The sequence below is a fragment of the Lygodium microphyllum genome, chromosome 1 (genome assembly GCF_053477565.2).
Source record: "Lygodium microphyllum isolate KBCC chromosome 1, Lygodium_microphyllum_v1.1.10, whole genome shotgun sequence".
Classification (NCBI taxonomy): Eukaryota; Viridiplantae; Streptophyta; class Polypodiopsida; order Schizaeales; family Lygodiaceae; genus Lygodium; species Lygodium microphyllum.
This window is the reverse complement of record NC_141135.1, coordinates 130,898,478-130,925,943: the sequence shown is the minus strand read 5'-3', so window position 1 is coordinate 130,925,943 and position 27,466 is coordinate 130,898,478. Positions and strand designations below refer to the sequence as shown.

Here is a 27,466-nt window from a genome sequence, read left to right as displayed (position 1 = left end):
CAAGCAATTTTTTTCAAAGTGCACATGTAGTGGTAGACGTGTACATGTAGTGGTAGACATAGTACAACAAAATATTACCACCTTATATGCACACTAACCTAAAACAAAACATGAGTGTACCAAAATATCCTCTTTGCAAGAGAATAAGACTTAACCATTTGAAAAGTTGAATGTACCATTAACTATAATAGGAAGCAATGAGTCCATACCATAGCTCTAACCATACATCCCATTCTATCAACGAACTTGGAAGTGGCAAAGTTTTTTATACCCAACTCATGTAAGCTTATGTATGCTTCAATTGAGTTGTTCTCCTATGCGAGTCACAATTTATAGCCTTGGTATGGAGAGTTAAAGCTAGGTATCCACCTAGTCATCGTGCCTGACATCCTCGCATTTGACAAATTTCATCCGTCATTGCTTGCCATCAAAGAAGAGTACCTCCTCTCAATGGACTCGTTGTCTTGGACCACCCAATGACATTCTTGCTGTGAGAAGAGTACAACATCTCTAGATAAGGTTCATCAAGACAGCATTTTGTTGTAGCCCATACTTACATCAACATATTTAGTTGTTTTTCACTTTTCATTATTATTGTTATTCTCAAGTAGACACGTTCAGATGCACTCATTTCTTTGTCTCATGGGCAATTATGGCTTGTTAGAGACATAATAAAAACATCCTTCTTCCTCTTTTATTTTAATGTAATGAGTAATTATATTAATCACATGAGAATTACAAGTCACGACAAAGTAGCAAAAGAAACCATGAATCTCTCTCTCTCTCTCTCTCTCTCTCTCTCTCTCTCTCTCTCTCTCTCATATGTCCATGCAAATTTAGGCCTACACTATTCTGGAGTGTGCTTGGTCCATAAAACGTAAGGCATGTAAAAGCCAAAAAGACCAAACTATTATCAAATGAGCAATGCCCATGAACAATCCACTATTCTGATGTGGATTGTGCCAAGAAATTCGGACCAGGGGAAATTCAGCAGCCGAAGTAACACAACAGCACGGTCTTGCACTCTACTAGCGACTCCAGATTTGGTTATATCATAAGTACAACACATGAGATGAGATACACGCCAAAAACCTGAAATTTGGCAGGTTTCAGAATACAATCCAGTGCAACCCTTAGACACTTATCGACAATACTCATTCAAATCATTGGCTTCTTCTACAATTTCAGTATCCAGGAGCCAGTGCTCAGATGAGAGAGGAGGAAGCTGTTTTACTTTGCGTTTCAAGTTATGCCTGTGCCACTCAGACTTGAAATGCTCCCTGTACTCTGTCGGATCTCCAACTTCTGCATTACAAGTGTTGCATCTCATCTGTTTTTTTCTACTATCCACACTTTTTGTTGACTGTCTTTGCGTGGTGCTCTCATCTTTTTCCTGACAATTTGTGCCACTTGCCAGAGAGAGAGAGCTCGCAAAATTAGAAATGTCATTTTGAGACAATGAAACATCACTTTTTATTGGGGAACCTACAGTCTCTAGATTACTTCGGCTAGAGGTGGACGCAACCGGTTTCAAATCATCAATATAGTCTTCTACATTGCCATCACCTTCTTTTTGTACAGCCATTGAGATAACTTCTAGATGCCCGTGAAAGTCTCCAACCAAAGCATCACATTCTCGGAAATGGCCTGGCTCCAATTGGCATACCTGACAATCACAAGCGGAGTGCTCTATAAGATCCAAATCCAAGCAGAAATCTGGACAGAAGATGCTTTAAAAGCATCATTAATGATAATACATGTTGAACGAACAACTCAAACAATTACCAGTTTGGCTTGTTATGAAAGTACAAGTCAGTAATTTACCAAAGCAGACATAATACAACATTAGCCGAATTTCACAAAACGCTTACATTTACTTCACATACCACTGTGTACTTGCCATTTGACCTTTCTGTCTGTTCAACAATTGCTTGCCATTCTTCAAGCTTCTGTGATAGCTCAACACTTTGATCTTCAGGTACAACAAGCCGTAGTCTCATTCTTGCCCTTGTGATTGGAAACTGCTTCTCCAGTTCCTTGATGAGCTCCAATGCCTGCATTGTGAGATGTATTTAATATCAGGGGCAAGAAACGTTTCAAATACGGCTTTGTTTCTTTCAAGCAGTTTGGCATGAGATATATGTAAAGGACAAAGCCACTCCAAAGGTTTCACCTTAATGGACTCCATGCAGTTTACAGAAATTTATCAAGCAATTAAAACTTGCCTAATCTTGCCTCAGCACAAATATACCCAATTCACCAGCACATAGGCACGGTGGTTGACAGGAAAACATTAAGCAATAACGTGAAACTGAAAAAAACATGTTTAGATGCCTGCAACCATCCTGCCTTCAACATTGGCAGTCTCATGGAGGGGCTGGAAAAGCCAAAACGCCTCATGGAGGGACTGGAAACACCAAGACATGTGACCCCATTATCGAGCCTAAAACACGTTTCCACTTCTGAAAGGCTTTATGTTCTCCGAAATGGCTGCCACATGGGTTTCCCCGTTTCAGAAACATTTCAGGACAGGCATTTCCCACATGACCAAGGAACCCAAAACGTATTTTAAATGTAAAAGCCACCAATATTATTTTCAGTTGAAGACTTGATTCTAAATAATCAAACAAGTTTTAAATGTCTTGTTTAAGGTAGTCTCAAGCTCACATTTGAGCTTGTTTCAGTCTATCTGGTAGCAATGTACATTTCGTGGGTTTTAGGCATGTTTGTTAGGCTTGGTATTGGGTACCTAAGCGGGCAGCTGGGCGACTCATGTACAGCCAACCTGTTGTCTCAGGTCTCATCCCACATGCCTACATATACTCCACTCTTCCAGTCTATGTATCATCAAATCACATCCACATGAAGAGGGAGACTGGATGCACTGCTGGCAACTGCAGGTGTTGGCACCCGTGCTGTATTGTACCATACATCTCATGCATTCATATATGGACATTGCCCATTCATCATTCAATCTTTAAGTTCTCGTGTTCTTCTTCACTGTTCCTTGTGTCACTGTTCATGATTTGTATTTTATCATTACCATTCGTTTGTGCATTATCGTGTGGTATCATATGGGTAGAATATACAATTTTGGTGCTGTTACTGCTGTGTTTGTACCGATTCCATATCTGCATCTTTGTGTTTTGCTGCTCATAGGTCAGTCTGCTGCTGAGCAACCCATTTCCAGGCTGGGCGACCTGTTCTCTCTGCTGTTGGAGCACTTCAATCTTGTTTTTCACTTCCTCGGCCCCTTCTATGCATAGGGCAGCCTCTCTCACATCTGGGCAACAGCTTTCTTGTAGCAGACAACCAGCTTTCCTGCTGTAGTAAGTAGCTGTACCCTGCAGTTTTAGTGCTGCACCTGTCATGGAGGGCTGGGACTGCCTCACCAAGACTGTTGTACTTGATACTCGCTGTCATTTCACCTCCAAAACCTTGCTTTTGTGGGCTGACTGCTCCTGCATGATCTATTGTATGTGGGGTGTAAAGGCCCTTACGCTACTCGTGTGTGTATATTACTTTGCACATGTGAACTCGCCCTTGTGGGGTAAGTGTGTCGTACCCTAAGTATAAATACATTATTTTATTCATTGTGTGTACCACACTAGTACACACCTATCCTTCGACTCTCACTCTCACTCTCACTCTCACTCACTATTCGCTCAACTACAGCTGCACCTCAATCGACGCACATACTCTGTTTTGCTTCCGCTCGCACTCTTCGAACTGGTATCAAAGCAATAAGAACCAATGGACAAGCAATTGTGACCGGCAGTTACTGCAGTCAATGCAATTGTTACCATTGTGACCAGCAGGCAGCAGCTGCAATAATGCCTGCAACAAGCGTGACAAGCTAGCCGGTTTGTCGAAGGCTGGTCACCTCAACAGCTGACAGGTGACAAGACTATAGGTGACGAGCCAAGAAACGGGCGACAGCCCAAGCAGCAGGCGATGGGCAGCATGACACGCAACAGGTCAATGGCTGGGGCCATTTTGTCATTTTTCAAACATTTTCTTGACATTTAATTTCTTCAAGAATCAAGCCCCTTATTTTGCCAGGTATTCGTGCAGCAAGCACAGAACGCAAATCTGTGCAAATCTACACCTGAAAATTGGTGCTTTTCCCAGATTTGGTGCCGGACATGACCCCTAAATTGCAAACATTGGATGCACATGCCTCAAAAATTTTGAGGCTTTTCATGTATAAATGAAATTTTGCTCAGTTGAGCCAATTTCATTGAAATTTGTGCACTTTGGACCCCAAAATTCGGGGCTTTTGTAGAATTCATGAAATGTCTACAACATTTGCCCGTATTTGATGCTCGGAGGATGTATTGATGCGTCGATTTGAGCTTTGACAGTGAAATTTGCAGCAGAGACGGCCAATAGCTCCTGAAACAATGTAGCATAATCACTTCTGCACAAACCATGCTGTCATGACAGCACTCCATGTTAAGTAATCAAGGCCATGAATTTTACCATCAATAGAGCAACAAGGAGGTGCCGTATGGAAAGCATAGGATGCGAAGATAGAGAGAGTACAGCCAAGCACAGCATAGCACTCCCACGAGTTCACTCATAGTGTAACACATAAAGTTGATCAGGAAAATAAGAGGACTGATGAAAAAATACAATTTTATCAAAAACAACCAACAGAGCATGGAAAATCAGCTGCCCAGCCTGCAGGGATGAACAGATCTGAAAACACAGATGCTGAGCAGCAAAATGCAGGCAATAATAGCATTAAATGCAGGCCATACAACAATTAAAATTTAAAATGCAGTAAGCTGTAGATAACATGCAAGAAGCAGAGGGCTGTAGACTGAACAATTCATAGCAGGCAGGTGTTGCCTAGGCAGCAGCAGACAGAAAGAGGCTAATCAAAGCAGTAGAATAATTGGACAGATCTGCAACATGCCAACAACAAAAAACAGCACACCAGGAACTCACACAAACGTCTGACACCATGTTAGAAGTGGGTGCAGTGATAGAAGTGTAGAAGACCGTTGTAATAAACCACACAACACGAGGAAAGAGAGAACAAAAGGACACTGCAAACAGAAAACCCAGAGATATGCTCAGAACATGGAATCCATATACCAAACATGAGACAATTGTGTATAACAATGAGTCACTGGCTATGTGGGCATTGGAACCGGCTCCCTCTCCAACAAAACCTGCTCAGGAAGACTACAAGTGATAAATGACTGAGCAGGAGGGAGCCCGAATAAATAGGCATAAAATAATGTCCAAACTAAAACAGGCCGACCAATATCATGATGGCCCAAAAATAAAGTTGTATGCATGCATGGACTCGCCCACGAGGTGACTAATTTGCTAACAAACACCAATACCACCAGCTCTTCAACAACACCTCACCCACTTGCTACAACCACAACCCCAGGCCCATGCAAGCTTTATCCAACAAAAAGGATCTATCAGCCTAGGACAACACCAACGACTCTAAGCTCTTCAGCAGCTGCATCACCAACACCACCTTCAACCACCAACCACCATGTACCAAGCAACACTTCTCATCAACGAATGCCACCACTCCTCCAATGAAAACATCTAAATGTCTCGAGCATTCCACATCTCTAGTGCAACCTGAAGTATGATATCTACGACAATGAGTGATATGGTGTCAGATGGGAGAGGATCGAGGTGCAGCTGAAGTGCAGTAGACAGTATGAGAGTGAAAGACAGAGTTGAGCACGACACCCAATGCAATAGTACTGAATAGAGTGTGACCTGAAAGTACAAATGATAACCCTTATACCTTAGAGTTATAAGGGGCTGTTCACACCCGAACACAGTAAGTGCCCGTAAGTGTGCACCACAAGCACATACAAAATAGTACACATAATCTGGGGGAAAAAACCTCTCCTACCGAGAGTAAAAAGTGCCCCAGTGTCCTAGTGATCACCCGCACACTCCCATATGAGCGTAGGCGTAAGTAAGGCGTGTGAGATACCCAACAAACCCCCCTGGAGTGAAGAGTGATCAAGTGTACAAGGATCATCCGCCACCAAAGGGCGTCAAATTCAAAGCATCGCGAAATGCTTCAAATTTGTCTCGTGGAAGAGCTTTGGTGAAGATGTCTGCCACATTGCTGGTGGTAGGACAGTAGACAAGGCTGATATCACCTGCATGTAGCCTCTCTCTGACAAAATGGTAGTGAATCTCTATGTGTTTCGTGCGAGCATGAAACACAGGGTTCCGTGCCACTGCAATGGCACTCTGACTGTCAGTATATAAAGGAGTAGGCTCCGTAACAGATACATCCAAATCAGCAAGTAAGCGTCTAAGCCATACACACTCAACTGCAGTAGTGAAGGCTGCCTTGTACTCAGCTTCACATGACGACGTGGTAACAGTGGATTGTTTCTTGCTAAGCCAAGAAATGCATGACGAGCCAAGAAAGAAACAATTGCCACTAGTGGAGTGACGAGTATCAAAATCACCAGCCCAATCAGAGTCACTGTAAGCATGTAACTGCAGTGGTCCCCCCTTGGCATAAAGCAATCCAAGAGCTCTAGTACCCTGCAAGTAACGAAACACACGCTTCACAGCTTGCCAATGCGACATACGAGGCTGATGCATGTACCTGCTCAAAACTGAAACGGCAAACTGTATGTCTGGCCGAGTGTGGCATAAATAGATGAGACATCCCACTGCTGGAGCATAAGTATGGATATCAAACAAATCACTGTCATCATGTAATGACAGTTTGAGCCCAGGTTCCATGGGTGTACAAACTGGCTTGCAATCCTGTAAGCCAAACTTCTCAAGAAGTTGCCCAATGTACCTTGACTGACATAATCCAATGCCTCTAGCATCATGTACAAACTGGATGCCCAAGTAATAGTGCAAAATACCCAAGTCAGACATGTCAAAAGTTTGCTGTAAATTATTTTTGAATGCTGAAATCTGATCAGCATGTGTTCCAGTGAGCAAAAGGTCATCTACATATAGACACAAAATCAGCATGGATCCCCCCTCTTTATGTACATAAAGGGTAGACTCAGATGGGCTGTTTACAAACCCCTGACTAAGCAAGAAAGCATCTATCTTTGCGTACCAAGCTCGTGGAGCTTGTTTCAAACCATATAGAGCTTTTTTCAGCTTGCATACTAAATTTTCTGAGCCTTCAACTGCAAAACCAATGGGCTGCTGTACATACACTTCTTCCTGAAGTTCCCCATGTAAGAATGCAGTCTTTATATCCAGCTGATGCACTTTCCAACCAAAATGTGCAGCCAAGGCAATCATAGACCGAATGGTCGTCATACGGGAGGTAGGAGCAAAGGTCTCCTCATAGTCAATGCCCTTTTTCTGTGCGTAGCCTTTAGCTACCAGCCGTGCCTTGTACTTATCTATGGATCCATCTGCATTCCTTTTCAATTTGTAGACCCATTTCGTACCAATGGCATGCTTGCCAACTGGCAAAGACACCAAATCCCAAGTATGATTCTTATGAATAGAATCCAATTCAACTTGCATGGCTGCCATCCAATGCACACTATGTCGTGCATCCTCAAAACATTCAGGCTCCTCATTATCATGAGTACATGCTGCCATAACAAACTCCATGGAATGTGCTGAATCATGCAGTCGAGTTTGCCTTCGAGTACGACCAGCCAAGGGTGTTTCCAAATGACTATCTCTCATAGTCTGCGTGTACCATCTAGGCACCTGTCTTGCTTCCTGACTGTGTACAAGTTCCTGCTGAATTTCAGTTTCAGCAATGTGCTGATTTACTGCATGTTCCATAGGAGCAGCTGGCTGAACATTAGGTTCATTTGCTGAAGTACCAGCTGAATTACCAAATGTGATGGGCAGCAGCCCTTCAAAGACATCACGGGCAGCCTGATATGTATCAAAACCAGCCAAGGATAATTCTGATTTTTCATCAAATACAACATCCCTGCTGACAAAAACCTTCTTGGTCACGGGATCATAGAGTCTGTAGCCTTTGCTTTTGCTGCTATATCCCATAAAGATGCATTTTACAGCCTTGTTGTCCAACTTCTTTCGAAGTACCTGTGGAATATGGGCATATGCAAGACACCCAAAAGTACGGAAGTGGCCAACAGAAGGTTTGCGGCTGTGCCAAGCCTCAAAAGGTGTGACGGTTTTCAAGGCCTTGGTAGGGCATCTGTTCAAAATGTGGCAAGCGCACATGACGGCTTCCATCCAAAAACTATGAGGCAAACTCTTTGCCTTCAGCATACATCTGGCCATCTCCATGAGTGACCGATTTTTCCTCTCTGCTACCCCATTCTGCTGTGGAGTATATGCAGTAGTGTACTGATGGATAATGCCCTTCTGCTGCAAATAAGAATTCAGCATAGAGGACATGTATTCCCCCCCTCGGTCCGAACGGAGAGTCTTAATCTTGCAACCAGACTGAGTTTCCACAAGTGCACTGAAAGCCAAAAATGCATCATACACTTCTGACTTCTTTTTCAAGCAATAGACCCAGCACAAACGTGTAAAGTCATCAATAAATGTTACAAAATAGTAACAACCACCCAATGACTGTGTCTGCATGGGCCCACAAACATCTGAATGCACAAGCTGCAATCTGGCTGTTGCTCTAAAAGCAACATCACGGGGAAAAGAGAAACGATACATTTTCCCCAAAATGCAACCCTCGCATAAATGCTCAGGAGGTCTCTCCAAGAGAGGTAATCCATCCAACATCTGAGTACGCTGTAATAGCATCAAGCTGCCATAGTTTACATGCCCCAAACGAGCATGCCATAACTCTGCCTCTAACATAGCAGGAATAAGAGTGGATGTCAAATATGCAGACTGATCTACCGAAAGAGCATCCAACTCATATAACCCATGACACAAAGAACCTGTCAAGACCAATGTCATGTGTTCCTTGTCACGGACCATGCAACGGTCATCATCAAAGGTGACCTGCAAACCACAACGTGCCATAGAAGAAATGGAAAGCAGATTCTTCTTAATGCCAGGCACATACAAAGCATCCTGTAGGCGGAGAATAGAGCCATCAATGGCTGTAAGCTGAATCTCCCCAATACCACGAACAGGGTATGATGCATTATTAGCACACTGAACAGACTTCCCAACGGGAGGTGCACCAAGAGAAGCAAACAAATCTCTACGAGATGTGATATGCCGTGAAGCACCACTGTCAAAGAACCAAGTGTCAGCATCTTCTGTAGAGCTAAATGCTCTATCAGCCCAAGAGACATCATAACTGCAAGTGTAAAAACAATAGTCCCTGTCTGCAACAAAGGACGCGGACTCACTAGCAGTGGAAGGAGCTACAGAAACAGACATCCCTGACTCCTTCTTCTTCTCTTTGGCGATGCGCTTCCTGCACTCAGTGATGTAGTGGTCAGGCTTCTTGCAGTAATGGCATTTTCCTTTCTTGGCTTGCGTGCCCCCCTGTTTCTGACTTGTCTGTGAAGTGTTACTACTACCAGAACTCTGCGAAGCATTTTTCCCTTGGCTGTTTTTACCCTTCTGCCTTGACATAAAAGCCTGCTCATAGGCTATACCATCCACACCACTGTTCCGTCTAGTTTGTTCCTCCTCTAGAAGCAAACTGACAAGCTGAATGAAAGTGATGGGCTCTTTCGAAATCCTCATAGTGAGGTTCAAGGCAGTATGAAAAGCCAAGTAAGAGGGAGGCAGTGAATTCAATGTCGTAGAAATCAGCTGCGCATCTGAGTAGTACTCATCCACATTCATGAGTTGCTCTCGCAAGTCCTGAATTTTGTTGAGATGATCCTGCATAGAATCACCCTCATTCATCTTTAGAGTCTCTAGCTCTTTTTTCAAGAAAGAGATGCGAGTCTCATTCTTTCCTGCAAACATCTGCTCCAATATCAACCAAGCTTCTTGTGAAGAAGCTGCTGAACGAATATGAGGAATGATAGAACGCTGAACTGCCAATGCAATCAGCGACATAGCCTGTGCATCCCGTGTATCCCAAGTTTTCTGAGCTGCAGTTCTTGGGGGAAGTGGCTGAGCGGGGTGAGGTGGAGGGGGCTGAGGTTGCCCTCTTGCACGTCCTCCTGGAGGAGGAGTAGCGGGAGCCACAACTCCCGGTCGTGCTTCCTCTCCACTGACATAATCCCACAAATTTTTTGCCACTAATACATTCTTCATCATGAAAGACCAAAGGGAATAATTGTTCCCATCCAATCGGTCTTCCTTGGACACATAGGTGAATACATCTCCTCCCTGATTTGCCATTATTTCCCAAAAGGCAATAGAGCAATGTCAATGCAGTCCGGGCTGGAAATCTGCAAATTTCCAGAAATTGCAGCAAACACAAGTCTGCAATTAATGTGCAAAGGGTACTCTGTCAAAAAAAACTGTCACTGATGCACGCTTCCCAAGGTGCAATTAGTGCTCAGCAGCACTAAAACATCAAAAGCCCCAAAATTTTCTGCCCAAAATTTCTGTCACAAATGTCTGTTACAAAAGCCCCAAAATGTGCATTCAATGTGTCACAGACAGACACAGCACGTTTCCCAATGCTGAAAACTGAACCTGCTGTTCAGCACGTTTCCCAATGCTGAACCTGAACCTGTTGCACGAACTCCTGTGTAAAAGAAAAGTGCAGAATGTTACCTCTGCGTGTTGACGACGGGCACGATTCCCGAGATAATGACTGCTGGGTACAGTCGGACTGACGCACAGGTACAGGCGTGCAGGATGGCGCGTCAGGACACAGGCGGCACGTCAGGGCACTGGTGGCGTGTCAGGAGACAGGTGGCGGGACAGGGTACCAGTGGCGGGACAGGGCGTCGGATGGCGGGCAGACGGGAGCAGCTCGTCAGACGGGCGGGATGAGCAGTCACGAGCTGCTGACACGAGCAGGCGGCCAGGCGAGCTATGCGTGGTCAAAAACGGCGTCTGCAGACAGGTGGCACGCTGGAACAGGTGGCGCTGGGGGCGTCTGCAATCAGCGCCCTGGGCAGAGAAGGCTGCGCCTGGACTGAAGACGTCTGCAGATGGCGCGCTGCAACTGGCGGGTGGAGCTGTGCGCTGGCGGCTGGAGCTGACGCTGGCGGGTGGAGCTGCGCTGGCGGCTGGAGCTAACCTGGCAGGTGGAGCTGCAAGTGACGTGGCTGCTGACGAAGGTACAGGCTGCACGTGCTGTACCAGACAGGTACTGACGAGCTGTCAGTGCTGACGCAAGTCCTCGGGAACCGAACAGAGCTGCTGACCAGCTCTGATACCAAATGTCAGATGGGAGAGGATCGAGGTGCAACTGAAGTGCAGTAGACAGTATGAGAGTGAGAGACAAAGTTGAGCACGACACCCAATGCAATAGTACCGAATAGAGTGTGACCTGAAAGTACAAATGATAACCCTTATACCTTAGAGTTATAAGGGGTTGTTCACACCCGAACACAGTAAGTGCCCGTAAGTGTGCACCACAAGCACATACAAAATAGTACACATAATCTGGGGGGAAAAAACCTCTCCTACCGAGAGTAAAAAGTGCCCCAGTGTCCTAGTGATCACCCGCACACTCCCATATGAGCGTAGGCGTAAGTAAGGCGTGTGAGATACCCAACATATGGGACTAGCACTCATCTTGGAGGCAAGTAATATTAACCGGAGATGGTGAAGAAAAATTCAAGTGAAGCAAAAGCACAACATGCAACGTACCAGAATTAAGTCGAGAACGATTATATTCTTCAGACTGCATTATATTGTTCTAGGCATTGTCATTCACAGGTACAACATTAATGTACTTCAACTATTTATGGTTACACTCTTGTTTTTGTAATATTTATCCCAGAGCCAAACTCACTCCCGTGCAAATTGTAAAACAGTGAAGCTCTCCTCTTCTCTTGCCTTTCTTCTCTTCTTCTCATTCATGGTAAGAGCGCTGAAAGTTGTGTGTGAGGAGTCACTAAGTGTAAGAGAGTGAGGGACTAGGTCCGGAGAAACTCTTCTCCTTGTTCTTCTCTAGCTTCTTCTCTTTCATGGAGCAGTCAAGGAGCGGATCACTAGTGAAGAAGCTACAAGAGTTGATCGAGGAAAAACCACTCAGATCATGAGGCCATCATCAAGCCTTTGAGACTCGAGAGTGTGCAAAGGTAAGAAGGTGAGTCTACTATAAGCCTTCGATTGTTTTCTTTCTTACTTGCTTGGGAAAGCAAGAGGAGAGTAGATGGCTGCAAGAATGTAGTGCGAGTCAACCATGTGAGAGGTGGTTGAGTCCATGATTGTTGAAGCTCCTGTAATAAAGTGAGTTCCGCCCAAGTCCTACATGTCGTTTGTTCAGCCTGACGACCTCAAAAGTTTCCTTTATGTTTCACATGAGCATGAGTGTGGTGCCATCCTCACTAGGGGGATGTGTCATACTACCAAGTACATGCTCCATAGTAAAAAGATGACCTCTAGGTGATGAACCACCTCTAGAACCATAGCTTATGCCTCCATAACCACCTACATAATGACCATATTGTGTCCTTCAACAACCTTTAGACATACATTCTACTTGTAGTAGCATTCTTCTCAAAATGGCCAAACTATTCACAATAATGACGAGCACGATCTCTATTAGAGGACTAGACCATCCTCTACCCCTAGAAAAAGGTTTTGGACCTTCTTGAGCTCACTCTTCATGTGTATTCATGTGTATCCCACTTTGCACCTAGTCCTTCATTGTCAAGAATGCCACCATGCCCTATAGGTTATCCCATTCTGTCTCAAGTTAGCTTAGATCCTTATATAAATTTTAGGCCCTCATTTGCTCACTCTCATCAGGTGTGTGTCCCACTCTCCACCCTAGGCTTCATTGCCACGAATGCCATCTATGCACTATGCACTCCCTATTCCTTACAAGTGAATCTCAGGCAGTATACTCCAATGTGCTTGATCTTTAAACAGACAGTATCACACATGAGTAGTAGCGATGCTATATGCAATGTCACACAAAAAAAGTTGCAACTGTTAGCAGGAGCCTGTCCACATATTTATATTCCTGCAAATCAAAGGTGAAGCCTCTTAGAGATGAAGATTTCCATACAAGGGAAACCTTCCAATTACCACAATCATTCGACATTTGAGTCACCACATGGGGTTGCATATGTCTGAATGAGAGTTCAAGTAGATACAGATCAAGCTGGATTGCTGGCATTAGTCTACTTGCTTCTTGCAAGAGAGGCTCAGGATTGTGCAAGTCTAAGATAGGATACATTCAACTTTCTTGTCTCTCTTAGCCTGTCCTGAAAACTACTTCACTTCTCTCATGTCTTAATGTATGGAGATTTTGTGAAAAACAATCATCAAGACAACCCTCCTCCCTTGTTGAGATGCAAGCTAATAACTTAACTCAACTCACCCCTGGATTGTTATGATAGCCAAAAACTGCATCAGCTTTCAATCAGATCCTTTTTGGGAATGTGTAGTATTTCACAAATGAAAGTTGAAGGAAAGACTTCTGGTTGTACTTCAATACAAATTGAGATCAAACTTGTACTCAGCCCTTGTAGCAAGTCAGAATTGTGTAAGTTTTAACGTTATAGCATACATTCAGTTTTACCTGTTTCTCCTACCACATGCTAAAAAGCGCTTCACTTCTCTGTTGTCGCAATGTATCAAGATTATGTGAGAAAACTAAGCATGAAGAAAAAAACCCTTGCTTGTCAATATGTACACATGTGCTTCTGCTGTCACAATGTATTTAGAGTATGAGAGGACTAAGCACCAAGACAAAACTCCTTGCTTATTGAGGTGTGCACAGATAACCTAATTCACTTGAATTCAGCCCTGGACTGCCATAACATCAGAAATTTGAACAAGCTTCCAAAATCAGAAATACATGGCATTTCACAAGTGACAAGTTGAAGGAAACATAGCTGGTTTTGGATATGCATTTTGCCGCATCGAAGATTGAAAGGTGATTTTTCAGTGAAGTCACACGAATCCTTTGTCCATTCAGTAACCTCATCCAGTTTAATCCCTCTCCACCAAAGGCATCCAATCAGTGCAGAACTCATACCAGCCAATGTAGTAATCTTTCTTTCCACAATCACATAGAATAACATTGTAGGATAATAAAAACAGGTTACAACACCAACTCTTTCATTTGGTGTCTCACTTATACGTAAGTGTAGACCAAAAATAACCAGGAAAAAAATTAGGTTACTAAACTCTCGATCACATCCTCAAAATCAAAGCTAAGAAAGAGAAAACTGCAGGAAGGAACAGCAAATATGCAATCATAACTGTAATAAGACAACAAAACAGCATGTACACTGTTGAAGATTTAGAAACATCATTGACTTGAAGCATCAAACCAATTGATTAAACAGAAATTTCAGGTACATAATCCTTTACCAAGTCACTTTCACTGAGGGAGAAATATCTCTGCCACAAATTCTCATTAGAAACTAGAAAACAAATAGTCCATCTTCAAAATCTATACCTGCTGCTTAGAGCTCCTGTGAGGATCCACAGCGAAATGCACTTCTCGCATTAATCGCTCAATCATGCTAATTGTGTAGGGACGCTGTGTTTCTGAATTCACAGTTTTCTTCATCACAATTGTTGCAATATCCCTGAATTGGTTTGATAGGTGAGCCTCTCTTTCTTTTCCTGCAACTTGCAGTTCTCCATTTTCCAAAATCTAGAAAACAAAATCACACAACGACGACAACATTTTAAAAACACCATAATCTGGCAAAAACTGAAAATTAAAAATAAACTCCTCCAAAAGAGAGCCTCATAGCACCTCTACACAGATTACATATTTCCAGCATTGAAAGCCTTATCTCATCTTTGTTGTTCAATGAATAGGACAGACTACAAAAATACTGTCAGAAGTAGATGCACTGATGGAAGTGTGGAAAATTGTAATAAACTGCTGAACACAAGAGATAAAAGAAAAGAGAAACACTGCACCAAGAACTCAAAAGCAAAGAGATGCTACGGAAATGGAATCCATATACCAAGACATGAGATAGTACAGATCCAATGTGAGCAGTGCACTAGCTGTGAAGGCAAAAGAACCGGCTCCCTCTCTCCACTAGAACTTGTAGGTGGTGAATAACACAGTGGAGGAGGGAGTGATGAAAATATATGCGCCAAATCTAAGCCATAAATGATGTCAGGTCGGCCAACAATAAATGCCTCAAACTGCATGAAAATGAAAATATAAAATGCCTAAAATATTTATAATGTGCCAAGCCCACTCTAGCATGCACAAACTCACACATGAACTGACATATCCACTAACACCCTCTCTCAAAGTATGGGTGATCTGGTACAATATACTAATTCAATGATAAGAACCCATCAAAGTCCATACAAGAATCACCACCAAAAGAGAACCATGGATATCCAAGTAGGGAGTGGCTAGCCCACCATCAAGATGCTTCGGAGAGAATCTAAGGTCAATGTCAATCGTACAAACTCCTAAAAACAGAGAAGAATCACACCAACTCTCAATATCTGTCAAGAATGTCTCGCAGTAGCATACAAGACCATCTTGTCAAAAATGCCTTTAAACATATGTGACCATGGATTCCCCGCCCTTGGCCAATCCACCAAAGTGTCCCCTCATGTGAACTCGAACTAGAAGCCAAGCATGCTCTCTATCAAACAACTCATCATGAACTTGGATGTCAATCCCAGCTCCAAGATTTGAACTTGCTAGAGTTTGGTCAATGCATTAGGGATGTCCCTCTCTAAAACCTATGCACTTATATAACTATATAGAGGAGGCAAAACTACCTCACCTCACCACCTTCTCACACTCCCTCTCTCGCACTAGAGAGTTGTGAGGAATGTATTGCATCGCTTGTACTAGCAACCTGGAAGGGAGGCCCCTACAACCATTACCACGGTTGCATAACAAGAGCCTAAACCCAAACTTGGAGATAAGGAAGACTCCCCAAAGAATCGTCACTCTTCACCACTATCCACGCCCACTTCTTCCATAAAGCTACGAATGTCCTACAGTCCTTCCAGAGATGTTCCTTCTGGCCACAACAAAAGCAACAAGACCTTGTCTTCTTCTTCCGTATGTCCATTGTCACCCCTCTCTAAAACTAGAACATCTAGAGTACCAAGATATAGCGTCCGCACCGAAACATGAATCTCAACATAGCAAGTCTCCAACATAACACTCCTAGCCTTGACATTGCAGAGTTTTGGCAGCTAGCCTGCTGCCCTATTGTCTTCCAACATTGATGATTTACTGCACTCACAATTCATACTCAGAGTACAACACACATTCACATTCTCCCTCAATCTGTTCCCACGAGAGACTGTGGCTATTAAATAGTCTCTTCTCATTGAGTACCATTCTAATTGTGTCTCACACCTTTTATCATACATTCATTTAGCATCCATTCATTCATCAGATTTTTCTTCTCCTCCTTTGCATGTTGTGTTGTGCTCTTGTTTGTGTCACTAGGATGTGTTTTTCCAAGCTTTGTAATCAATACGTAATTAACTTCTAGCTCTACGGGCAAGCAAGACGTTGCATAAGTTGTACCACACATGGGCAGGCCCATCAATGGCAAGGGATTCAATAGTTGAGAGCCAAATATTAATTAATTAGTAATGTGTAAGTGCAAAGTGCAAATTCTAAATACTTGGGCTGTTTGAACCTTATGTCAAAGTTTCAATTGAAGCATTAAATTTAGGCAATAGGGCCAAGGTTTACGCTTGAACATTGAATTTTACTATTTTTGGAGTAAATTATGCTTTTTATCCAAAAATGTCAAGGAAAAAGCTTTTAAAATGTACATCACTATATTTTAAAACATACATTACTATATTTTACTTTTTTGGGCAAAAATGTCAAGGAAAAAGATTTAAAATGTAAGTCCACTTTGTGTGCTAGTTTTATACAGATGGAGGCAGATTTTGGGGTAATCATGGCATCCAAGAGAGCGGCCATTGTTTTACAACATAGTGATGATTTCTCTCTCTCTTCCTCTGGAGTATACATGCAAAGATAGGCCTTTTTCATCGTCTACTCCAAATGTGGACCATGCTTGTATTGAGCTAAAATAAGCATTACATACTAAATTAGCCTTGTGGGCAGCCCCAAAAGTAAGGACTTGATGAAAACCCCTAAAACCGAGAGTGCCTCAAGAGACTTAAAACCAGGAGAGGTTCGAGGTCCCAAAACTTTCTCACACCCTGTTCATGAAGGACATCTCAACCAGAGCTGCCCAACATTGTCTACACCTTTTGAACGCCTATTTCGAGCCCTTTCCATGCAATCTTCACCCTCGATCTACTACAAACAGCCAAGCAACCCGTCTCACTTCTATATTTGCTGCATCCAGCTGCCGCCCTTCCGTCCACAACTCCCCAGAAGCTGCATTTGTTGCTCCTAGATGCGGCTAGGTTGTCACCACCCTCTTCTCTACATCTAGCATCATTGTTTACTGTGTTTTGTTGCGGTCCAACATCTGGAGGCTACCTTGCTGCATTTTGGGATTCATCGGGAGTACGACACACTCTCCAACTCATTATCTCTGCCTCAATCCTTGAGACACAAATGTTCCAAGTACAACAATTTTTCATTCCTTGCACGGTTTGTTTGTTGCATGAGCATCGTATTATATTTATCCATTCATTCAAATTTTCACTATTTTCATTGTCTCTGAGTTACCCTAACCCTAGTTGTGTTCTGTCGAATTTATGCTTTGTCGTACGCTTTCAATGTTTTTGCATTAGGGTATTTCTTCACATGGTATGAGAGCAAGGTTCTCTTCGACAAAACCTTGGCCTTTGATCCAAAAGCCCTTCACAAGAAGAAAGAACAACAAAGGGCGAGATGACTTCGAACACATCTTCAAAGCATCATCATGATGCTCCCAAGCTTAGCACATCCAAAAACGAGACGAAGTAGACCTCACTGCTTGCTTCTCCAACTTGCGACATGGCTGGAGAGTCTTCGGGCTACCATGGAATCCATAGACTATACAAGATCTCATAAGCCGCATATAAACTCATCCTCATGTATTGAGCTCAACAACAAATTGAAGGTAATTTTGAGTTTTCTCATTTAGATCCAATGCACTAGTCTAATGGTTTTGTAGGAAAGGATAGAACCTCCAAAGGGCTAGCCATCTTGACATGGAAACTAGCATGGAAACTATTTTCCTCTCTACCACCTTCATCTCCATCTCTACCACTTTCATCTCTTCCATACATATCTCCTCCTCCATTCACTCCCGTGTCAAGATCGCAAATCAATACTTCTCAATCTTTTGGAATTATTTTCTCTTTTCTGCAAGATATTGGTCATGCTCAAGATGAAGAAACTCTTCATACCAAGTATTGGTTCATAAGTCTTGAAGAAGATAGGATTTTCTATTCGAACTCAAGAAAAGGTCAACAAAAATTGCAAGATTCATTGATGAGTGTTTATTTTTCATCTTTTTCTTTAGCTTTTACATCTTATGGTCAATTTAATTTTAGTATATCATCTTCTTCATCATTTGCATTTAATGAACAAAAGAAAAATAATTCATTTCCCACATCTACACCAATCACAAATCTACCTATCCCATCTACTAGTTCCGCTCCACTTTCTATTCAACCTCCATTAAGTGCACCTTTCATATCTTCACACATCATACCAAGGGGTCCTTCACCCTTAGGCACAAGCTTTAGAACCTCATCTTTTCCTTAGCCGGGTGGTGTCTCCATGATGGAGTTTCATCCTCCCATACACCCATTTTCGAGATTTCCACTGCTTGGAAATGCCACCAAACCATTACCAAGTGTGGATCATTCGGTACCACATTTTGTCTCCATGGCATTACCTAGTAGGCCTTTTGGAATAGAAACATGAAATAGGAAATGGAAACGAGAACGGTGATGGGGACACCAAACCCAAGAAACAAAGACGAGAGAACGGAACGGCATTAAAAATTCATTTAAAAAACATTTTTTTTAATTTTACCCATAATTCCTATATAATATTAAAGCCAAGATATATAATATACAAGGACAAAGCTTAAAAGGAGAGAGAAGAGAAAAGAGAGTAGTAGAAGTGGGAAATGAAAGAAAGAACGGGGAGAGGAGAGAGAAGAAAGGAGAAGGGAGAAGCAAGAGTAGATGGTCAATAGGCGGAAGGAGCAAGTGAGGGTCAAGAAAAAGGCAAGACAACAGACGCACGTATCGAGTAGGCAAGAGATGAGAATCTAGAATACCAGACAAGGAGTCTTTGGTGGAAGATTGTCGGGCGCCAAAGAAAATTTGTGACGTGGCGTTCCAGCTCCAATAGTCATGGCATGTTCCCTTTTTGGAACGCATTCCAACTAGTGGCCCCTATCTGAAATAGAACAAAAAACGTTCCACCCAACTAAAACATGTTTCTAGCCACGTTTTGGAGGTGAACGCCATTTTGGCATTCTAGGATTCCATTCCGACCGCTTTCTATCACTATGCCTCTTGGTTAGTTTTTTGTGCCCCGACCGACAGTTAGACAAGGCTTACATGTCCCGATGCCTCCACCTCCACTAGCACTTTATGAAAACACTCATATTCTAGTGTCTCCGCATCAATTGGCATGCATTGGACATTTTCAACCTATTTTTGCCTACCCATCTCCTACTTATCCCCCTCCACCTCCTACTACTTATTCATTCTATTCCACTTATCCAACACCTTATGATATTTCCTCCTCATTAACCAAACATGCCTTTGATGAAAAAACTTGTTTTAACAAGTCAAACTTCTATACTTAGTCGAACCTGATGTGATATGTCCTTGACTCACATAACCTAAGGGATATTGTGCAAGGGTTGAAACCCCAACCTGACCCCGCACTTGTTCCATACATACAAGGTTGTCCACTCATGGAAGTCTAGAAATGTCTCCGCTATTGTTGCGCTAATGTAGAATTTATTACCTAAATTTCATTCCCAACTTCAACATTTTCACTTAGCATTAAGTGTTGGGCACACTTGACTAACCACTACGTAGCTCAAGATCCTCATCAACCAAGCATACCTTTGATGACGAGACTCATTTTAACAAGTCAAACTTCAGTATTTGGTCAAACTTGATGAGATGTGTCCTTGACTCACAAAACCTATGGAATATTGTGCAAAAGTTGAAGCCCCAACCTCATCCCGCACTTATTTCATACATATAAGGTTATCCACTCATGAAAGGCCAGAAATGCCACCCCTATTGACGCGCTAATGTAAAGTTTATTACCTAAATTTCATTCACAACTTCAGCATTTTGACTTAGTATTAAGTGTTGGGCACACTTGACTCACCACTATAAGGCTCAAGATAAGACCCGTTGCACCAAAACTTTAAAATCACTAACTAGGATGACTTGAAAGGTTGGCTAAGTATCGATGTCTTCTCAACAAGTTCTCTACCACAAGAGCTTCTAAGTCCTCGAACGATCAAGTCACATTGTTTCTTAACGAGCCACCAAGGAAATGCTTCCATTTTGTGCAATAAGTGATATTTGAGCATCAGCTACTGTGTTACGCTCAATTGTTTGATTAGTTTCATAGTATGACCTCTACATAGGGGGGCTGTCGTTGCTTCTTCTCAAAAGGGGCAACAAGGAAAAGGTAGACAAAATCAAAACTTCAATCAAGATCAAAAATAAAACCAAAATCAAAATCAAGCTAATGAGACCCAAGGAAACTCCCAGTCATTTCTAAAACCTATGTAGTAGAATACAAAAGAAAAATTGGTATTGTAAACATTAATCAATATCTTGAAGACACTTGAAGGCTTAGCTAATTGAGCTTCTAGGCCATTCGCATTGAACTTTACTCCACAATGCCATTTAATCACCCACAAGGATTTGTGATATATCCATCATCCACGTGGCATCTCCCCCTCCACACCATTTCAGCTAGTACAAATCTACTGAAGGACAAGTGCAATGGTAGCCCTATCCTTAGACCAGATTTTTCTAGCTCTACTGCATTTTACTCTATTTGCTTGGCCCCAAAGCATCTCAATATTAAGCACTCAGATAAAAATTCTAGTCTCTTCTAGTATTTACATGTTGGGCTTGTATTTCGGTTAAGGGCTGACTCTGCAAGTATCCCCAAATCTTTACAAGGCTAGAGCTTGGTGGCTACATTTTCTCTCTTGGTTGAGCTGTGTTCCTTCAATTGTTAAGCTTTAGGTATCTCCTAGTGCTACTACACTAGCTACTTCTCAAATAAAACTCTTCCACTACTACTACTACCACCACCACCACCACCACTACTACTACATCAATATCTGTGGTTTAAAATGGGTTTGCTATGGCACACATTTTTGTATTTAACGTCAACATCCCATCCTTGTGGTATCTAGCCTTTGCATTGAATTGCATCCTTCCAACATTGTAAAAGGGTGCTTTTTGGATGAAGAGATAGTTTGATCTATGGATCTAGTCAAATATTAAACACTTTCTATGATTTTTTTCCCTTTAGGTATCCGGGGAATTTTTTTAAATGAAAGTGCTAGTGAACAATTTTCCTGTAAGGACAATGTTTAAGATGCACCTTGTTGCATGAGCATACCCCTTTGTGCATTATCCCTTTGCCCCTTGTGTGTATGTGTTGGCATTTGGTTCGGATGAAAACTTGCAAATGTAGTCATTCCTCCAAGTGAGAACCCATGCATTGTGTAGCTGAATTCCCTTTTACCTCATCAAGCAGAGTAGGCAATATCTTCGCAATAAACATTGTGCATAGCCAATTATTTCAATCAGATTGCCATATTCTAGCCATAGAAAATTTCCATACCATTCGCTAGCCAGCCCTCCTAGTATTGAACTGTAAAAGATGTAAGTGCACCGGGTGAAAACCTCACGCATCACTATGCAGCAGTTGAGCTGCACACTTGATGTAACTGACTGCACAGCCTTTTCGTAAAGAAGTTTTCGTGGTAGCATCAGACAGGTAACACCATTGTACCTTTAAAGAAAGGATGGGCAAAATACCTCGAGGCATATCTTTTCCTGGTCATCTGTTCCGAACGCCTTGCTGAGGTCCTTCGATTTCGCCAGGACTCCTTTGGAAACATTAGCGTAAACGGTGTGTGACTGCAAGACCTCGTCGATGTCCTTCTCTCTGCAATGAAGGGAGGTTTTTTTTTTAATGGCGCGACAGGGGGAGAAAGAGGACTGAATCGAAGGAAAAGAGGGTAAAGGCAAGGGCTTACACTCGGGAGCGCCATGAGAGGACCTTGTTCTTGAAGCAGGCAATCTCGAAGCGCAGGCCGTGGCTCTTGAGGCGGACCACGGCCACGTTGGTGAGGCGCTTCTGCCCGATGGGCTGCAGCAAGGACCTCGACATGTCGTCTGTAACAATGGGAGAATCACAAGTCGTTGGAGTTTACACAATGCAAGCTTCCCTTTAAATGGCAAAATGTGCCCACACCAACCCCTGCGAGTGTTGTTTTCGAAACTAGGCGCCCAGATTGGCACAAAGCCTTTGCCCACCAAAATGACATGTTTTTGATTGATTGCATATGTAAAGAGTGTACCTCCGTTTTGTCACTTCTCAAACTAGGCAAGCGAGATTCCTTATCGAAAAATGGACAAGAGTTTACCTGTTTAGTAGGTAAATAATAAGTCACTAGCATTTTGTACGCGCTTCGCACGCACAGAAAGCTAAAAGCGACAAGCGACGAAGTTGCAACTTCGCTCAACAATCCATTTCTCATTTTTCTCTCTCTTCTTTTTCCTCTCTCTCTCTCTCTCCCCCAAATTCTCTATGTCTAATTCTCTCTCTCTCTCTCTCTCTCTCTCTCTCTCTCTCTCTCTCTCTCTCTCTCTCTCTCTTTGCCTTCTATTATAGTTTATTTTTTCTTCTCTCCTGATTCTCTCTTTTTTTCTCTCTCTACTTTTCTTCCCCCTCTCTCTCTCTCTCTCTCTCCTCTTTTTTCCTTTTTTTCTTCTTCTCTCTCTCTCTCTTCATTCTCTTTTTACATTTTTTCTTCTCTCTCTCTCTCTCTTTGCCTTCTATTATAGTTTATTTTTTCTTCTCTTGATTCTCTCTCTCTTTTTCTCTCTCTACTTTTCTTCCCCCTCTCTCTCTCTCTCTCCTCTTTTTTCCTTTTTTTTCTTCTTCTCTCTCTCTCTCTCTTCATTCTCTTTTTACATTTTTTCTTCTCTCTCTCTCTCTCATTTTCTTCTCTTTGCGCTTTTTCTCTCTGTCTCTCTCTCTCTTTCTCTCCTCTCTTTTCCTTCTCTCTTCCTCTTCTATTTTTTATTCTCTTTTTTTTATTCTCTCTCTCTCTCTCTCTCTCTCTCTCTCTCTCTCTCTCTCTCTCTCTCTCCCCCTTTTCTTCTTCTCCCCTTCTCCTAATTTTCATTTTTTTCTTCTTTCTCATTTAAATTTTATATTTTTTTCTCTCATTCTCTCTTTTAAATTTTATCTTCTCTCTCTCTCTTTCCCCCGCTCTTCTCTCTCCTTTCCTCTCTCTCTCTCTCTCTCTCTCTCTCTCTCTCAAAAAATATTTAAATTTTAAAAAGAATTTTCTCTTTTCTCTTTTTTCCCATCTCTCTTCCTCTTTTTTCTTCTTGTTTTTCTTCTCGCTCTCCCCTCTCCTCTCCTTTCCTTCTCTCTCCTCTTTTTTTCTTCTTTTTAAATTTTTTTCTTTTCTCTTTCTTTTAAAAATTATATTTCCCTCTCTATAATTCTTTTTCTGTTCAAATTCTCTCTTCTCTTCTTCTTATTTTCTCTCTCTCATTTTCTTCTCTCTGTCTCTGTCCCCCCTCTCTCCTCTCTTTTCCTTTTTTCATTTTATCTCTCTCTTAAATTTTATATTTTCTCTCTCTATAATTCTCTTTCTTTCTGTTCCCCCTCTCTCTCCCTCTCCTCTTTTTTGCTCTTTGTATGTATATATATTTATTTATTTATTTATTTACTTATTTATAGTTATACATTTATATATATCTCTCCTTATTTTAATTTAAAAAAATCTCTTTTTTTCTCTTTCTTTTAAATTTTATCTTTCATTTCTCTATAATTCTCTCTTTATGTTCAAATTATTTCTCTATAACTCTTCTTATTTTCTCTCTCTGTCTCTCTCCCTCCCTCTCTCCTCTCTTTTCCTTTTTTCTTTTCTTCTTTCTCTCTCTTAAATTTTATATTTTCTCTCTCTATAATTCTTTTTCTTTCTTTTAAATTTTATCTTTCTTCTCTCTATAATTCTCTCACTGTGTTCAAATTCTTTCTCTTCTTCTTATTTTCTCTCTCTGTCTCTCTCCCCCTCTCTCCTCTCTTTTCTTTTTTTCTTTTCCTCTCTCTCTCTCTTAAAATTTATATTTCCTCTCTCTATAATTCTCTTTCTCTCTGTTCCCCCTCTCCCTCCCTCACTCCCTCTCTTCTTTTTTTTGCTCTCTCTCTCTCTCTCTCTCTCTCTCTCTCTCTCTCTCTCTCTCTCTCTCTCTTTGTCTCCTTATTTTAATTAAACAAAACATTTACATTAAAAAGTTTAATCTAACACAAGAGAGAGATAGAGAGAGAGAAAACCTAGGCCCTACGCATGAGAGAGAGGGGGAGGGGGAGAAGAAAAATGTTTAATTAAAAAAATATTATTATTTTTCCTCTTTCTCCCCCTTCTCTCTTCGTCTTTTTCTTTTTATCCTTCTTCTTCTTCTTCTTCTTCTTCTTCTTCTTCTCTCTCTCTCTCTCTCTCAAAGTGTGTGAAAAACTATGTTCGAAAAGCTTTAAATTAAAAAAAGTTTTTAAAATGTTTAATTTAAAAAAAGTTTAATCTAACTGTGAGAGAGAGAGATAAACTTTTGATTTAAAAAGAAGTTTGATTTAATTAAAGGAGAGAGAGAGAGAGAGAGAGAGAGAGAGAGAGAGAGCCTAGGCCCTACACATGAGAGAGAGAGGGGGGAGGGGGGAAGAATTTAATTAAAAAAGGGATGGAAAAAAGAAAGAGAGAGATTATAAGTGAGAGAGAGGGGAGGGGGTTTTAATTTTAAAAATGGAGGTGAAAAAGCGCGGGGGGGGGGGGGGGGGGGGGGGGGGCGCTTTAATGAAAAAAGGCAAGGGGAAGAGAAAATGAGATATTGCACGTGAGAAAGAGAGGAGAGAAGGGGGTTTTGATTGAAAAAGGGAGATTTGGAAAAGGGGGTAGGTTCGGGAAGCCCTCTGGAGATTCGGGGCTTTTCGAACCTATAGCTAAAATAATATAGTAGTAAGATGTTATCTCCAACGTGTAAAGAACTGTAGATACCCAACTCCTAAATAAGTACTTTGATTGGTTAACACTAACAAAGTGAGCCTTTGCCATTTGGTAAAGGGGTCGATTGGCTACAGTGACATTTAGCGGTCCCTCGTTTTTCAATTGCGTTACATAATATCTTCTTCTTCTTTTCCTTTCAACCAATGACAGTTTAGTTAGGGCTGAGTCATGCCAGCTCTAGTGGGGACAACAAGCATTTTAACCTCCCCTTGCCAATAGTATGATCACCCCTAGTTGCCCATCAATAGATCCATGTGAAAAAAATGCCCATTAAAGTCGGCTCTCTCTCTCTATTAGTGTGTTGGAGAGAGGACAAGCTCAATCACAAATAGGAAACCATCATATTCTTTAACATCGCATCATGCTAGCTCTACTAGTATGCCGCCCTTGTTTATAAGAGTTAGGGGGTATCTTATGATCTACTAAAATCCTACTCATCCTATGTAGGGCAATATGCGAATGTCTAAGTGGGAGGAGGGGGTTCTCATCCCCCCTCCTTCCGATGTGTACAACACGGCTCTTAGTTGAGCTCCAACAATGCAAATGGATGCCATGGGGATTGATAACTAGTCAAGTCCCAATGACAAAACAAAAGCTTGTGTCATGGTTTGTGCAATCTTTTGAGAAGGAATGTATCCTTGCATCCAAACTATAGAGTGAACCAAAGCTACTACCAATGAAAGAAGAAGAAAGCCCAAGCCTTAGTGATATTTGTGGGTGATGTCAAACCTCTCTCTTTTCTAAAATTAGTTTTTGCCTTTTAACTTTGAAAAATGTATCTTTTTTTCATAAATAGTATATTATGTCTAGTAGTGATTCATTATATCTCTACTCGTTTACAAATTTTCCAAGTATCTCGCAACTCATTTAAAGGACATCCACGAGCATACTAGGGTTGATTGAGACAAAGGTAGAGCTAAGCAACAAAAGGACAAATGGAGAGGTGATGTCACAATGACAATGAAGCTAAGCGTGTGCATGGCTAAGGAAAAGTGATTGGGATCTTCTAATGAAGAGTCACATCATCTCATCTCTTGTGGGAGTGCATGTCTTACCCCCCAACACATGGAATGTTTGATTTAAAAATAGTCGCTCCTAGAGACATTCCCATGTGCTATTCATTGTTTCGAGTATACAATGCAACTTGATTTTTGAAGCTTCTCGAATATATGGGATCTGTGTTCCATCCACTTGAGCTCATACCACATAAGTTGTTTGCTCTACCCAAGTATTTTATTCCTTAGACATGACAAAGCTCAAGATGTGGGCAAGGATCAAATGAGGTAAATATGCATCTTCTTTTCTTCTTTTTTTAAGGTCCACAATATCCTCTTGAGCTTACAATGCGTGGGATATTTATTCTAGCCAAGTCTTTAATACCCTTAGCTAAGCTCATAAAGTTGGTACAATATCAAAAAGAGTAAGCAACCAATCATTTGCCACACATTTAGTGATATGTTGGTATGGAGTCTTATCACATGGGCTATGCAATCAATGGACTCATTGTGTTATATATAGCCTCAACTCAATGACAAATACATGAGCATTTGTATGAAATTGGCTACCTACACAATCATCATAAACATTATACTTGTTTGAGAAGACTTCACAATGCTATAAATGTGATGGTCAAGGTGAATATCACAATTGTGATCTTTGTGATGAAATTGATGATAATCTCGATGTAGATTGGAGAGAACAAATTAATATTTGAACAATCTTCTTGGAAACAATCTAATCATCATCATCATATGTAATGAAAGAGACCTAACTGTCCTAACTAAGGGGAAGGAGAGAGAGAAGGACTGCATGAGAAGAGGGAGAGGAGAGAGAAAGCCAAGAATAAGAGAGAGAAAGAGGGAAAAAGGAAGAATAAGAGGAAGCCATGGAAGCTTGAGAAGGTGAAAAGAGAGTTTCTTGATAATTTCTGTGATGCCTCAAAATACCCTTTTACACCCTATATACCCCCAATGTGACTGGTATGTTCCCATGCCATATTCCCGTGATCCCCGTTTATTACAAACCATCCCGTCTCATCAAGTTTTTGTCCTAAAAAGCAAGGGATGTAATCATGGACTGTAAGGGTGTGCTGTAGGAAAGCAGCCATAACTTTGTGTGAGAAACTCCGAATGGGATAGTTGAGGTGTCGTTACGGAGCCCATGAGATGTACTTTTAGCCCGCATGGGTGGACCGGGGCTGCAATCAAGTCAGGACCAAAACTATTACAAAATAGAGGGTTGTCCAGGAATTA

General features: G+C 41.8%; 1 protein-coding gene across 1 annotated transcript; it reads right to left on the bottom strand.

Annotated features, from left to right (window-relative positions):
• Positions 1 to 775: 775 nt before the first annotated feature.
• Positions 776 to 22,419, bottom strand: LOC148041689 (sequence-specific DNA binding transcription factor). Its single transcript, XM_087681280.1, has 5 exons — positions 22,173 to 22,419; positions 21,952 to 22,081; positions 14,441 to 14,641; positions 1,887 to 2,054; positions 776 to 1,666 (listed from the first exon to the last, which is right to left on the bottom strand). The coding sequence occupies exons 1-5, from the start codon at positions 22,304 to 22,306 to the stop codon at positions 1,142 to 1,144; spliced, it is 1,158 nt and encodes a 385-aa protein (XP_087537406.1). The 5' UTR covers positions 22,307 to 22,419; the 3' UTR covers positions 776 to 1,141.
• Between the last annotated feature and the right edge of the window lie 5,047 nt (positions 22,420 to 27,466).

Coding starts and splice junctions, on each gene's coding strand:
- LOC148041689 (XM_087681280.1), bottom strand. CDS start 22,306: ATGTCGAGGTCCTTGCTGCAGCCCATCGGGCAGAAGCGCCTCACCAAC. Junction 22,082..22,172: donor CTCTCATGGCGCTCCCGAGT/GTAAGCCCTTGC, acceptor CCTTCATTGCAG/AGAGAAGGACATCGACGAGG. Junction 2,055..14,440: donor ACAGGAGCTCTAAGCAGCAG/GTATAGATTTTG, acceptor CTCACAATGCAG/GCATTGGAGCTCATCAAGGA.